Here is a 16,345-nt window from a genome sequence, read left to right on the forward strand (position 1 = left end):
AAACTTTTATGCTAGAACTAAAAACACCGGCAGGAAATCGCGGTTTTAAAGGGGAGGCGGGGCTTTGTTTTTCTGCAATTTGATTGGTCGGGCTATCACATCAATCAAAAGTGGCTCTAATTTGATTGGATGTTGGGCAAACACGAATGTACACATACGCGGACAGAGGACCGCGGCGCGCGGCTTTTTCTCGATATACTTTATAATATACTTTATAATCCGTGGATTTAGGGGAAAAATAGCAAGTCTTTCCGAGTCAGAGGGCTAAAGTCCGAGTCAAGTCACAAGTTATGTATATCAAAGTCCGAGTCAAGTCACGAGTCAGAGGTAGGAAAGTCCAAGTCGAGTCTAAAGTCATCAAATTCATGACTCGAGTCTGACTCGAGTCCAAGTCATGTGACTCGAGTCCCCACCTCTGATTTTTTGAACATTATTTTTAATGTTACACCTGAGATGTCACATGTACATAATTATTCACAACCTTTCTTCAATACTTTGTTGATGCACCTTTAATAGAAGTTGGAGCCTCAAGTAATTTTGAATTTGATGCTACAAGCTTGGTACATGAATCTTTTGGCACTTTTGCTCATTCCTTTTTGCAGTATCTCTTAGACTTAATTAAAGGGTTAGTAATGGGGTTGTGGGTCATTTTCGGTGTTAACTGTATTTCGCCTTATATTTATTTACCATTTCCAAATGTTTTGGCGTATTTTGAGCAAGAAATATTGAAATAAAACGGCATTTTTAAGGCCAAACCTGTCTCTTCTGGGTAAAAAGCTCCGTTTTGGTCACGTGGTGCGTGTGACGTCAGAAGGGTCAACATAGCAAGATGGCTTCTCCTTTGCGTGACGGAGCTAGCGATAGCAGCGATATTTCCAGGTCCACAATTCTGTCTTCAGACTCAGATTGTGGAAACATTTGTTCTGAAAGTGATTCTGATTCAGAGGCGCCGGGTGTTTGTGGTTTGAGGACTGTAAAGCCCTATCAATTTGAGCCGGCAGCGCGGAAAGTAGGAGCTCACAATCTGGCAATGACACTGACAGTGACGCTGAGAATGCCGTTGAAACCGAAAGCTGTCCGTTTATCAGAGCCATGCTCGAAGCTGGAAGACGTGGAGCATCTCGTGAAGCTTTATTTACAGATCGGAACCTTTTGGGGACTCTAAATCAAATCATCAATGACGCTGACTATCCGGGTCGGTAATGCAGAGTTTCATATGCAAAATAAAGAGCTTAGAGACATGTTTGCAGGACCGTCCGCCACTTTATTACTATTTATGTATTTATTCACTTATTTAATCACTTTATTCACGTACCCAGAAGCTCTTTCACCACCTTACTGCACATCTCTGACACGCGCAGGAAAAAAAGGAGAACGTAAACAGTACGTACGCCCCGTTCTCCACATGAATCGTCCCGTTTCAACACACAACAACAACAGGGGATGACAACACTCTGTCACGTTAGCTAAGTACACTGAAAATTCCAAAAACGATTCCTCTTCAGATGAAAGCATCACACAGAAATGAATGAGATCTGATCTTTCACGGAGGAAGAAATGACTGGTGGACCGCTGCGACTGTCGATGGTTTTATCAACGGATCTGCAGAGATCCCGCAAGCCACCATCAATGATTAATAAACTGCAAATCAAACAAAGAAACTTCCAAACATGTGCAATGTTTTAAACATTCAGTTTACCTGTTGAAATCAGAAGCTTTTCACACTTTAGTCGGTCTGGTTCTGCTCACAGTGTTCATTCACAATAGGCTCATTTCGATTGTAAATCTCGTAAATTTACGAATTTAAAAATAAATAATTTTACTTTTTATTTTTTTTTGGTGGCCCTAATACTCCGTCGGACCATAACAACGATGTTTATAGAGTTCAACTTTGCCGCAGCGCACACACATACATGTATCTGCAGACACCCTGGGTCCGCCTGCATTCTGCTGCTGGCGCTGTCTCACTCATGTGACGTCAACGCGTCACGTGACCCAAATCGGGCCGTTTCTGAAGCAGGGCGAAATACGAGTGTGATTTGTCGTTTAATTTGTCAAATTTAAAAAAAACCTGCGTTTGTCAACGGTAATTATTTGTTATTTTTGATACATTAGAACATGTGGAATATATCTGGATACTTATTTTAGCTTTGTCCCAGCCCGTTACTAGTCCTTTAAGCACTAGTACATTTGCTTGAGTTTCATTTGGTTTTAGATCTGGGATTTGCCTGAGCCACTCAAGGACGAGTTGTTATGCAGCCCCTCCTTTAATCTTTAGGTTTTTTGCTTTAGATCATTGTCCTGATGAGAGATAAGATATCCCAAAATCCCCTTTCGCTTAGGGCGCCATGCTGCTCAGGGTCATTCCAGGATGTTCACAGTAAGGATTGAGACAGAACAATGAAAACTAAAAAGAACACATCAACAGTTTTCATCCCTATAATAAAAGGTGATTCACATGAACACAAGATAAAAATATTGCTCTGTTTTTCCATCTGCCTCTTGTTTGCTACATTTTTGGGAAAATTATTTCTTCTCAAAGTGATTACTTGCTCATTTGACTCAACGAATATAAACTTCATTTTTTTATAAACAGTAACAGATCACATCAAAAAAGGTCAGAAATAAAGATCAGAAATCAGAATGTCAAAAATCTTTTTATTGTCATTGTTACACAAGAAGCTTGTGTTACATCAAATGCTGTTTAAACAATTACAGAAATCAAGGTTGAACAAAATAAAAAATATATATATATAGAACAAAATTATTTATAAAAAACTGTAGCCTGTCACCTATATTTTGGGCAAACCTGTCCAACTGCTTAAGAAAATGTTCTAATCAGCCAATCATATGGCATCAACTCAATGCAATTAAGCATGTAAACATGGTCAAGATGTTGACACTGAGCATCAATATCAGGTAGAAAAGTAATTAGAGAGCTAATACACAGTGGATTCATTTATTATTATGTGTAATATACCAGTTTGTTTATGAATGCTCTATAAATTAATTTTGTTTTATATTTCTGCCAGACTGGTCACTGCAAATATTGTCCGACCTTAGACCAGTCCACAATTACATATGAGCGACACACGCAAAAGCTTGTTAGCATAGCATGATAGCATTGTGTAAATCCAGCAGACTTATCCTCCTGTTTTGTCAGGATCCTGTTAAAAATGGTTAAAAATGAGAGGAGCTACCATCAAAAAATGTTCTCCATCTCATCACAGAAGATGATGAGAGATAGGTTTGTTTTGAAGAGATCTGCAAAAGCATCAGTGCACATTTCTATAAAATAATTCAGAAACTCTCCCGGTGAGGAGCAACAGCTGTCTCGCAAAAGCAGCTGCTCCGTCTGCAACTTGCAGTAGGGGGTTTAATTTGAAGTGGGAAATCCCCTGCTTTTCTTCTTTTTTTGTTTAAGTATTTCTATCCATATACCAATATATATATTTCAAGATGCAATATCTCATAATGCAGTTTTGTTAATATGGGCATCCTGAGTCACTGTTTTATAAACAGGAATATCTTGAGTTCAAATATGTCATTGTAGGTCTCAATAATTAAAATCTTTTTGATGTGTTATATATTTGTGTGTGTATATATGCGTAATATAGTTTTTTATTAAATATATGTAATGAACATTTTCACTTTCATTGAAAGGTTTTAGACTTAGACAATATATACAAAGTCTCAGCATAAACTATGACCACAATGGTCAACTAAACAACTTTAGATATAAAAATAAATAAATAAAAACATTACTAATAAAAATCAACCAACAGATGTTGATGTTTTGAATCTTTAATAATTAATTTAAATTAATTAATTTAATTTATATATTTTGAAAAATAAATAAATTAAAAAATCCAATATGGTAATGGTACCTTCAAACTGGTAAAAGCTGTTCAAGAGATGAAGATATATAACTGCTATAATTCAAAACGATACATTTCTATTTACAGGTACTTAAGAAAAATAATTTAATAAAAAAAACAAAAAAAAAAAACACACACTTTTTTTTGTTTTCCTCCTAACAACAGTTCCTAATAAATAAATCAGTTTCAAATTTTCACCACAATCAAATACACTAAAATTGTGGTTACTGAAACAGTTTTGGGTACATTTTCCAATGTAAGGATAAAGGCAAAGTCCTTCTTGAAAAAAATCTGACCATCTCCACACAGTTTGTCAGCAGACAGCAGAGTAAAGTGCTTTAGAATCTATTGTATTCTTATGACTCAGACCATTTCAAGGCTAAAACAACTTTTTAAAAAATGAATTAAATTGCAATAATCAAAATAAATGTGCAACAGTTCAATATAAATTTTATGTTTGTTTTTTTTTTTATACTTTTTTCATTTTCAGCAATATTTCCCTGTGTTCTCCAAGCATATAATTTGAAATCATATTTTTTACATTCTTTACAAGAAAAAAGCTCATTTCTTGTGAGTTCCCATATGTGTTTTGAGATGAGATATTTGACCAAAGCTTTTATCACATTCGTTACAAGCAAAAGGCTTTTCTCCGGTATGAGTTCTCTCGTGCCTTTTGAGATTAGATATTTGACTAAAACCTTTGTCACAAAATTTACACGAAAAAGGCTTCTCTCCTGTGTGAGTCCTCATGTGTAACTTTAGATGGGATATTCGATTAAAGCTCGCATCACATTGTACACAAGAAAAAGGCTTTTCTCCTGTATGAATTAACATGTGTCTTTTGAGATGAGATTTTTCATAAAAACCTGCATCACATTCTTCACATGAAAAAAGCTTCTCTCCTGTGTGAGTTTTTATGTGTTTTTTGAGATTATATTTTTGCCTAAATGTTGCATCACATTCTTTACAAGAAAAGGGCTTTTCTCCTGTATGAGTTCTCGTGTGCGTTATTAGAATAGATACATTACTAAAACTTCTATCACATTCTTTACAAGTAAAAGGCTTCTCTCCTGTGTGAATTTTCATGTGTGTTTTGAGATGAGACATTTGAATAAAACTTTTACCACATTCTGTGCATGAAAAAGGCTTCTCTCTTGTGTGAGTTCTCATGTGGATTTTTAACTGAGACCAGTAACCAAAACTTTTACCGCATCCTTCACAGACATAAACTTTGTCATCAGACTCAGTTCTTGTGTGGCCTGCCACATTGTGCGCAATTCTTGTTTCTTTATTGGAAAGTTTCTTTCCTTGTGGGGATTGTTTGCATTTCTTACCCAAAGTTATCTTCTTAGATTTTTTTCCAACATCAGAGTCAAACTGACTTTCTGATATGCGATAGCTGTCCATATTTTTGTCAGGACTTCTGTCCCTTCTCTTCCACTGATCTCTATTCTGTGGGTCTGTCTCTTCATCTGTAGTTAATGTTGATTCTTCATGTTGGCTTTCTTCTTCGTCTTGACATTCAATTATATTAAAGCAATGCTGACTGTATAGATTTGCTTCACTGTACTCATTATCCTCATAAGTAAAAGTCTCAGTCAAAGCATCAGTCTCCTCCTTCAGTTCAAGCTGCTCTTCCTCCTGATTGACGCAGAGCCAATCTTGCTCCTCTTTAATCTGTGGGGAATCTGGTTCCTCTTTAATCTGAAGAGATTCTGGTTCTTCCTGTTCCTCTTTAACCTCTACGGGTTCTGGTTCTTCTTGTTCCTCTTTAATTTCTGAAAGCTCTGGTTCCCCTTGTTTCACACTGGGTTTTCTTTTCTGGTTACAAAGATCCTCCTCTTCACTCAAATAAGGCTGGGGCAGGACTCCTGGAACACAAACACAAGAAGTAGGGCAAGAATTAAACCTTGGAAAATTATTGATTTCGTTGTATATTTAATTATACCACAATACAGACGGAGATTGTTGATGTTTAATGGCATGATTGGCTGTTAAACTTTAGAAAGTTATTTAACAATACCCTTTTCTTATTAAAACACCTAAAAGTGCAGCACAAAGAAAGAAAGAAACACACTAACAGATATACAAATAAAATTACTTAAGCAACAATTAAATAAAAAATTGAAACTACATATTTTATTATTTTGCATTGACAGCTCCTTCTCTAACAAATGCTCTCTTCAGTGTTTATGTCACTGGGCAGAAAGCAATAACTGCCTATTCTAGCTGGGCTACCTTCGGTCCACGCACCCAAGAAAGAAGTCCAACATTGGCAGCAGAAATTTAGAAAATTTCGCATGAATGATCACATTCTTTTAAAAAATAAGTGCGACCGACAACAACATTAGCCTTGGACGCACTTAAAATAAATGTGGCCAATGCAGCGATCTGCATCAGTTTTTGTGTTGGTCGCATGTAAACATGTAGGAACAACATCAGGCTTGTTTTAAAACATGAAATATTAATTTAAATAAATAAATACATAAGCGATGAACCAAACTAGGATGCTACTTGGTAGCGCCCACTTTAGCACACACTTCACGCTTCCCAGCCCGATTTCTCTATAATAAAATGCAATTACCATCTCGTGATAATTCCTCTAAATTTGATTATTTCGTTGCCAAGGTTTTTAAAGTTGATTGAAAAACATTGCGTCCCCTTTTGTGGGTTTTTTTCGTACTTATTTGGACCTCCTCCATTTTTCACTCAAGAGGACTCAATGCATAGTAATGCTGCATGTCTGTGGCATCATAGATCACGTGATGGCCTATCCAGGAATATATATCAATGGTCTCAAATCCAAGCTTTTTCCCAACCACAAGTTCTTAGCTGCTCCCGATGTCATACATGATGAGGAAAGTGCTACAAGAACATATTACAAACCCTGAAAACACAATTTTCATCTGTGCAGGAAAAGCAGAGAAAACAGAGATGGAAAGAGGTTACTGTGATCAATGACAGGGATAAATATGTGTTGACAAGTCACAGTAATGTGATGGAAAGATGGAAATAGAACTTTACAGGAGTGGAAAAAAAGGATGGAGAAGAGATAGCTTTTGTGAAGTAGCAAGGAGTTAAGACAAGTAAGGACGAAGTGAGGAAAACATTGAAAAAGATGAGGAGTGGAAAGTGAGTTGGTTCTTCCACCGTCTTGTGATACATAGCAGTGTTTAAGAGAGTTGACAGAGTTTCTGACTGGACTGTTTAATAAATCCCTTGTGGGGTCCAGATAACCTAAGCCTTACATTGATGTGTGATCCCTTCCATGGCAAATGTGGATGAAGGTAGACAGGATTTTATGTGAAGATTAAAAATCATTTTTTTAAAAAAAGTTCAGCACGCTTTCTTGTGGAGTCCAGATGACCCCATTCCCATTGTCAACATACCTAGGATAACACAAGGGTTACCAAGATCTTGGAGGGTGGGATCATTCCTGAGGATTAGAGAAGTGTTGTGTGTCCGTTTTTGAAGAAGAAGTTATAGAAACAAAAATGGCTAGCAATATTGGAGCCGTACAGTTTTGAGCCAAAGTAAAATAAAAAAAAAACGTTAATGGATCTAGTTGTTTGCAAGTGGATGCATTAGAACTGGAGCGGAGCAGTGATATGTAGGCCAACCCATTTTAGTTGCTGCATCACTTTTTCAGACGTTTTTTTTTTTTTTTTTAATCTATTCCTGATCCATCGTTAGTTGAATAAGAAAATATTTAGGAATACAGTTATAGGTTTAAATGCTTTGACATACAGTGGGGCAAAAAAGGACTTAGACTCCAATTGTGCAAGTTCTCCCACTTAACCCTTGTGCTCTGTTATGGGGTCAGATGACCCCACCCTTACATTGAGGTGTTAGTCATTCCATGACAAAGGTGGACAAGACTTCCTGTCCATCTTTGGACACCAGTAAAGATCAACAATCATTGAAAAAAAAAGTTCAGCGTACTGTCTTGTGGGGTCCAGATGACCCCACTTTTAATGTAAACAAGCCCAGGAGAGCGGAAGGGTTAAAAAGATGAAAGAGGCCAGTAAATTTCATCATAGGTATACCTATACAATGAGACAAAGTGAGAACAAAAAAAAAATCTGAAAATCACTGCCTGATTTTTAAATAATTTATTTTACAAATTATATTGAAAGATAAGCATTTGGTCACCAACAAATAAACAAGATTTCTGTCTCTCACAGACAGGAAGTACTTTTATTTAACCCTTACTTTTCTTGTAAATCTAAATATATTTCAAGAACCCTATTGATAAAACATCAAAAAGTCAATTAAATAAAATCTGAGATTAATTCAAGAACTATTTGGTGCAGTAAAACTCCCAAATACTTAAATGCATCTAAAAAGCAAATGACCTTTTGCTTCTTCATACAGGGTTTGTACACTGTATTAGCAATGATTTTTCCAAAACCTTTCATAGAATTTCCAAAACTAAAGATAAACACATTAATCTTTTGTGGTCTGTTAACCAAGACACATTAATATATCAACATTTGCTTGGCGAGCGTTAAACTTACAGCTGCCATATGAACGGCCGTTTGTGTTGGTGTGGAGAAAACTGCAGCAACGTAAGAAAAAAATTGTCTGGGATTATGATATGAATGAACCGTTACACCCTTAATTATTGCCATATGCTGAATAAAATAAAGGCAGCAAAAATCAACCCAGCTTACAATAGGCTCTGTGCACTGCTTCACAGCCCACGCTACAATTAAACAGAAAACACTTAATAAACAAAAATTTTAAGGAAAATGAAGATTAAATGGTTAGAATCCCGGTAAAGTGGATAAATGTTTATTTCTCTATTAGTTGCTAATGATGGCGAGGAGGATGTCTGGTATGACACTGCCTGGTTGAAACGCATTTTGATGAGAAAATAAAAACCACAGAACAGAGCCCAAACCCATTAAAAAAATACCAAAGAAAAAATATATATGCCCACCCGCCTAAAGCATCTTTTGCCAGCAACGTCCAAACCAAAACTATGGAGCTAGAATTAAGACTTTCTTTTAGTACATGTAACTTTTGTTTTGTACCTGCAGCTTACGTTTTGTACTTGCAAGTAGGGGTGGGCGATATGAGGATATAAAATCATCTTATGAGCTCCAAAGCTGACAATGTGTCATTTTTGAGAGATTGTGTTATCACGATCTTCTATGAAAAGCTGCAAGAGCGAGAAGGCAAGAGCTTGTTGACTGTCTGTGACTTTGAATCCGAGCTCTTTTCTTTTAATACATTTGAAATTAAATTTTTTATAAATATAATTATTTGTTCAAAATGTGTTTACTTCTTTCAACTAAAATCATTATAATTCATTTCTTTGTCAATTTGTATTTATTTTAAAGAAATCGCGATAAAATCAAAATTGTGAAATAAAATAAAAAAATAAAAATTGTGATTTTCTTTTTTTGCCATATTGCCCAGCCCTACTTGCAAGTCATGTTTTGTGACATACGCACATTTTTAAAATATAAATTTACACTACTGGTACAAAACACGCCCCCACCTGTTAGCAGATACCAGCCGAGAACACCTGAGGATCAAAAGGTTTTCCGAAATGTACTTTGCTTTTATTCTTTTCGGTGACATCATATGGAATATTTATTTTAAAAAAATCAAGTGCTAAACTAAAGTCTTAATTCTAGCTCCATACAAAACTCCAATCTGGCAACGCAGCTGATTTGGAGCAATGTTTATGACTCAAAATGGTTGCTGGCAGTGGAAAAACTACTACATAAACAGTCATCGGTGCACTTAGAATGTTCTGGAAGATAAAGGCTTTAATAAGATGAACATACCGATAGCGTGAAGCGGACGTTGTGGCTTCCTGACGATATCCAGCAGTCTGCGCTGACGACAGAGCTCCTGCTCGTTCTGGACGATGGTTCCTTCACGGTGTCTAAAAAGTCCTTCATCAGCAGAACGTTGCTGGCTGTCAGAATCTCTCTGAGGTTCTGAAGACATGGTTCCTGCAGCTCAAACTCACACAAACACCGCCGTCCTCTGAACACCAGCAGCTCCGATCATCTGCTAGTCTCTCAATCACAGCCACGTTGTCTTTACGTTCAACACGTATTCACTCATGTACGACACTTTGGAAAACACGATTGATAGGAATCGAACCACATACTGATTTTTGTCTTAAAGACCCCCGAGAACGGCCTAGTAAACACCACGGTGCGCTGAACACAAGCTAACGCTGCTAACTGCCTCGATCTTTTCACTTCCGGGTCGCGACAATGAGTTCTTTAATACAGAACTTTAAAAAAATCACTAAAATTATGCTTGTTTTGTTAAAATTGCTTAAAATTACAGCAATATTTTTATATGAAATAGTAAAGCTGACGAGAAAAAAGTTACTTAACTTTAACAGGCGGAATGCAAACCTTTTCAACAATTCTGAGACTCAGATGCAGTTACTAAAATAGCCAGCAGGCGTCTCCCTTCTCACTTCTACTGACAATGAGAGTAGACTGTTTCTACCATTGACTGTATACAAGAACTGGACAAAGTGACCCTCCCACGCGTTCACCTGCCGGCACCAAAAAAAAAGCAAACATCCCATAGACTTCAATAGAGAAATAAATGACTTATACGCAGTCGTTCTATTGGTCAGAATAACCATTCTTCTTTATTTGATAATTGACAAATTCTCCAGAGCCCAATTCAGATCGACTTGGACTAATCTTTGCTTACTGACCTCATGTGGCTCCAACATGGCGGCACCCGTATCAGAAAAACAAAAAAAAAGTGACCAAATTGACTTCAATTTGTTTGAAGTAAGACGTTTTCTATGGGTGACATCACACTCGCCCAGTCCTGCTCTCATATACAGTCAATGCAACAGCTCAAATCAGCGCTACCGGGACTTCTGGTTCATAAGCTCAAAGTGGAGTTTAGTTTGTTCTCTTTCAGATTTTAGTGTCATATTTTCAATGATTGAGAAAAAAATAAAAATGTGACCAAAATGATGATTATAAGTAATTATTTGATTCTAATACTCAGAATAATGTCAATAATTGTAAAAATAGAACAACGATGGAGTTTTAGAGAAGAGTGTTCTGCTTTATTAGTCATTTTTACTTAAATAAGTAAAGAACATGCAAACAAACATCAAAGTTAGTGATTAGTTATTAAGAACATTAATTCACAATTTGATTGTACTTTAACTTCTAAAAAATGTATTTCAATCAGTTAAATAGCATTGAGAGAACGGATGGATATGTAATAAGGAAATGTTTCCTCCACATTTTTTAATTTATAACATTTCTCAGCTGGGAAGACTGTCAAAATGATTATGATCTAAAGAAACCTAGTGGTTACTTTGTGAATTGCAATCATTCTGCCTTTATTTTGAATTTGACTTGACCACCTTAAAAAGAAAAAAAAAAAAATCATCTTCAGAAAAACAAATTTCTTCAGAGGAATCAAAGTGGCGTGAAGCTGGAAGGTCAGAATGTCTTCAGGCTCCGATGGCGGTCTCAGTTACAGAGGTCAGTGCTGCAGCATGAAGCCAGAATCCCAGGAGTGGAGATGTATCCCTGACACACCGCCATGTTCATGCACTGACGAAACGAACGGTCTGGGGGGAAAATGCAAGAAGGCATTAAGGAATACACCTTCTGTGTGTGAAAGTGTAGATACAAAGAAAGAACTTTGAGGACCAATAGATGGAAAAGTTATAAAAGATGTTCAGTTTTCATCAATCCTATTCTTAACTATAGTGGACCTGCAGACAAGGGGTTTGCAGCAGAGGCTCTGGAGCCAATTGTGGCAATAGATGAAGACAATTGTAATTGTATAGAGTAAAGGTAACTTTGATTAAAGTGAGGTTGATCAAACCTAAGATAAACTGTTTGAAGTTTTTTACATCCCTCCTCACATTGCACTAAATCAAGAGGTCTACCAAAAACCCAATTTTTTTTCAAATACTAAGCAAATCTTTGTAAAAAGAAAATCCGATTTTCTGTAAATTACTGAGTTTTGTTTTTTTCAATGTTTAACCTCTAGGACCTAAGCTAATAATAGAGCTAACCCTCTACTCAGGTAATCACAGGGTCCCAGTTCAACCGAACTATCTATGTAACCTAAAATGTGATGTCCACATATGTTGTCTCCACGTCCTAAGAGGTTAAAGCACCTTTTGTCCAACGCCTGGTTCACACCACACACGGAAATACTGCGTAGTAGCAAGGAATGGAGGCTACTTTCACTCCGCACCCTTGTTAGCTTATGGTGTAGTTCACACCAGACGTTCAGCGATCGTTTTGGCATCTGGTCTATTTTTTTAAGTGAGCCGCGAGGGATCCACGTCACTTCAGACAGGAAGTTCAACCAAGACACATGAGAAAATGCAGTCAATTTTCAAAATACAACCAATTTTTCACAATAAAATGCTGTGATTGACAAATGAGATACTACAGTGTTTTCTTTTTTTTTTTTTTAAAAGACTGTAAAGATGAAAATTAACACACAAAAAACAAACACACATACACACACAGATCAACGTAGTGGGCCGACTACAATCGGAGTGTTGTGGCTCTAAAGCTCCTAATAACCTCAACTGAGCAGAAGTGTCCTTTTTACGGTCGCGGAAAAATAGTGATGTGAAGCGGAGGTTAAGCGTGTTTCGCAGCACCTTTGCGTGTGATCCCGGAATTAGGCTGCAGAACAATGTTCAGAAGCTGTCCAGAAGGGAGATGCAACACAAATATATTTTTACATTCTTCTACTGAATCATAAAACAATGAGGTCATGTTCATGTTGAATAGGGAAAAGGATGACAGGTCACCAAAGCAGACTTGAAAATGCCATTTTTGACTTGTGTTGTTTAGAATGTTTTTGTTAATGTATACATTTGCTTTATTGGAATTATCTTGTAAGGTACATGATGTCTTTTATTTTGAAAGGAAGTCATGTAAACCTTATTCAGCCTCATTGTTTTATTGATGCAAAAAAATGATTGCCATTTATATTGATTATAAAAGTAACAATCTTATAAATGTGAAGTTGTATCACATGTTTTTAGGCATCTAATGAGCTTTAATCAGTATTTCCATTGAATAATAAATTGCGCAATTTGGAATAATAAATTTGCCTAATAGAAACATGACATTTTAGAAAAACTCTTTTTTGAGGCGTATTTAAATCGCCATATTTTGCAAAACTTCAATGAAAACACTTTTTTTTTTTAATTAAACGAGCCATGTGACCAACATCCGGATAGCACAAAGAGGTCCCTTAGCATCACACGGAATAGTGGAATAGTTAGATCCACAGCTCCTCTGTAAAACCACTATTTTCCCCCATTGCTTCATCCGTAGCCACTCCCACGTAGCTCGCTGCTCCGTGGCCTGAATAAGACGCCGACGTCTCTTTTGATAGATGATGACGAGTGCTAGCGCCGTGGCGGAAATTTGAATATATCTGGTGTAAATCAAAGTGTTGTTCACATCCATCACCATGTTTTTAAACGACTTATCGTGTAAATAAATAAATTAATTAATGGATGAATGCGAGTTGGCTTTTTTTTTTTGCATTATTAGGATTTAATGAAAACAGTGTCATTGCGAAAATGTGTTTTTTCAACATTTCTAGAATTTCAACAAACTTTTGCGCATATGTGTGACGGAAACGCAGCTAGAGCTCTAGACTGATTGAGGGCCGACAGATTAGGTTTAGTTTCTGTAGACGACTCACTCAGAGCTCCTTGGAAAATGACGGCAGCACAGGCATTTTGGTTTCTGGAGCAGATCTGCGTGCTGGTGGGGGTGCACAGTTCCCCTCCAGTGGAGAAGCAGAAGTTACATTCCAGAGCCTCACCTGAAGGACAAAAAAAAACCATCCAGGAAATACAGTAAAAAGAACTATGAGAGACAAGCAAAGTAACCCATCAGGGCTAATCCATCACTATTTCTTTTCTTTTTCTGCTTTGATGGTTCCACTGCAGTTTAAAGGTTTGTGTTGCATCATGTTTGTCTTCTTGATCAAACTTTCATGTTTACAATAACCAGGCAAGACATCAACAGCTTTTAAACCTGCAGGTTTTTAAAGACTTCATGCTTAAAAAAAATAGTAAATGGAAAGAAGTTGCAGCCGCTTCAAAACTGTAACCACTTCAGAGCTTAAGAATACACTTGGATCTGACATTATGTGTCTGACAGAAGGACTTAACAAAAACATGTTCTTGAGAAATGATGAGAATTCTCAGCAGTTTTTGGCGACTAAGCTTTCTCTGGTTGTTCCAAATTATGGAGAGAAAATAGTATTTGTGGGTAACTCTTGATTTGTTACTCAAACAATAAAGTTTGTGCAAAAGTACAAAAATTAAGAAATAAAAAAAAAAAATTTGCGCATGCCAAACTTAAAATTACAACAGCTTGAAACTATCTATACACACAAATCTTTAAAAATTTCGCATGAATCGCTTGTTCCGCACACACAAAACTGCATTCACACACAATTCTGATGTGAGATGTATAAAAAAGTTTGGGCACCTCTGATCATTTTCAAGATTTTCCTTTATAAACCATTGGTTGTTGAAGGTAAATAAATCATATAGCATAGTAATATTTGAGAAGTGAAATAAAGTTTGTAGGATTTACGGAAAGTGTTCAATAATGACTTACAAAATATGCATACATTTGGGCACCCTTATATATTTTATTTAGATTTTGATACCTTCAGTACTAAGTATTGTAGCACAAAATATTTATTTGGTAAGCTCATTGACCCTTGACCTACATATATAAGTGAAGTGATCATGAGAAAGGGTATTTAAGGTGGACAGTTGCAGGTTGTTCTCATTGCATCGTCTCTGACAAGTGACAACATGGGAGTCTCAAAACAATTATCAAATGACCTGAAAACAAAGACTGTTCAACATCATAGTTTAGGGCAGGGGTGTCCAAAGTTGGTCCTCGAGGGCCGATATCCTACATTTTTTCCAACCAACCTGAAGCTCCTTATTGACCAAACACACCTAATCCAGGTAATCAGCAGCAGATAAGATGGGATTTCTGGAAAATCAGCAGCACGCCGGTCCTCGAGGACTGACTTAGGAAACCGCTGGTTCAGGGGAAGGATACAAGGTGCTAGTTCAGATATTTCAGCTGTCAGTTTCCTCTGTGAGGAACATAGTGAGGAAACAGAAGACCACAGGCACAGTTGTAGTTGAGGCCCGGAGTGGCAGAAATCTCAGATAAGCAGAAGTGAAGGATGATGAGAACAGCCAAACTCAACCCACAGACCAGCCGTGTGTCAGCAGATTCTTGCAAACTATGTTCAAGAATCAGTGACAAAGTTGAAGTTGATCTGGGGCTGGATACATCAAAAAAATAACCTAAACACTGCTCAAATTCTACATTTTTCTGCAAGGGTTTTGGACTATTTCGGCATTTACTTTTTTAGACTAAAGTTTGGCTAATATGTCAGCTACACGCTAGCTGTTTTGGCTAATTTAGTTTTTTTTCTTCTTTTTTTAGGCTATTTTGGAGTATAGCTAAGATTTTAGCTTGATGCTAGCTGTTTTGGCTAATTGAGGCTTTTTTTGTTTGTTTTTTTGGGCTGTTTAGGATTTTAGCTAATATTTTAGCTTCATGTCAGCTGTCTTGGTTAATTCCAGCTTTTTGGGGGGCTATTTGGAGTTTAGCTAATATTTCAGCTTCATGCTACGTACCTGTTTTTGTTAATTTTAAGCTTTTCTTTTCAAGTTTCTTTAGGCAGTTTTAGAGTTAGACTAATATTTACATGCTAGATGAATTGGTCAGTTTGACTTTTTTCTTTTTTTTTAGGATATTTTGAAAATATTTCAAATTTAGAATATTTTTAAATTTACCTATTTTTTCAGCTACATGAAGGCTGTTTTGGCTAACCTAAGTTTTTTTTGTTTAGTTTTTTTTTTATTTGGCTAATTTGGTATTTAGCTAATATTTTAGCTGGCTTTCAACTTCAGTGTTTTTATCTATTAACTTCAGCATCTTTAGCTATCAGCACTAGCATCTTCCACGCCAAATTCATCTAACAGCATTCACACTAGTGCATGTAATGGTAGATATCTAGATCATAATTATGTTAAAAAGTTACGGTTTTAAAGTTTTAAAAACGTCATTTTAGAGTGTAAAAAATTTTTTTTATCCTGTTCGGCCCGTGTTTTGGCCGTTTGTGCGAGGTTGAGGTTGACACCCCTGATGCAGAGAAAAAATGTCAACATTCTGGAACGGCCTCATCAGTTGCATTCGGTGTGAATGTAGCATTACAAATGGCTGTGTGGCCAACTCCCCCCCATCAGATTGATTCTGTTTCTTTATGTTGCACATTTGCGGTTCTCCCTGAAAAGGAACTTAACACAAGTGGGGGCTTGTCCAGGATCATTTTAAGGGGTTCGTGTGTCAGCTGTTAACTCTGGGTGATGCCACAGCAGCATTTTCCTGACATCCCTTCCCCTCTTGAGCGCCAAACTTGTGAAG

At 36.7% G+C, this 16,345-nt stretch overlaps 2 protein-coding genes across 3 annotated transcripts in view; both read right to left on the reverse strand.

Moving 5' to 3' along the window:
* Positions 1-2,633: 2,633 nt before the first annotated feature.
* On the reverse strand, positions 2,634-10,772 carry LOC112156780 (zinc finger protein 84). 2 transcript variants are annotated; one of them, XM_024289137.2, is made up of 3 exons: positions 9,677-10,772; positions 5,277-5,749; positions 2,634-5,237 (listed from the first exon to the last, which is right to left on the reverse strand). In XM_024289137.2, the coding sequence occupies exons 1-3, from the start codon at positions 9,840-9,842 to the stop codon at positions 4,440-4,442; spliced, it is 1,437 nt and encodes a 478-aa protein (XP_024144905.1). In that variant the 5' UTR covers positions 9,843-10,772; the 3' UTR covers positions 2,634-4,439. The 2 variants fall into 2 exon arrangements, with proteins under 2 accessions (XP_024144905.1, XP_024144904.1); XM_024289136.2 differs by having other exon boundaries at positions 2,634-5,749.
* A 147-nt stretch (positions 10,773-10,919) lies between these two features.
* Positions 10,920-16,345, reverse strand: part of LOC112156840 (lymphocyte antigen 6D) — a 7,406-nt gene continuing 1,980 nt past the window's right edge. Inside the window, exons 3-4 of the mRNA XM_024289232.2 lie at positions 13,578-13,700; positions 10,920-11,460 (exon numbers count right to left, since the gene is read on the reverse strand). Of these exons, the coding sequence (XP_024145000.1) occupies positions 11,360-11,460; positions 13,578-13,700 (224 nt within the window). The 3' untranslated portion in view covers positions 10,920-11,359. The remainder of the gene's footprint in view (positions 11,461-13,577; positions 13,701-16,345) is intronic.

The sequence above is a fragment of the Oryzias melastigma genome, linkage group LG2 (genome assembly GCF_002922805.2).
Source record: "Oryzias melastigma strain HK-1 linkage group LG2, ASM292280v2, whole genome shotgun sequence".
NCBI lineage: Eukaryota > Metazoa > Chordata > Actinopteri > Beloniformes > Adrianichthyidae > Oryzias > Oryzias melastigma.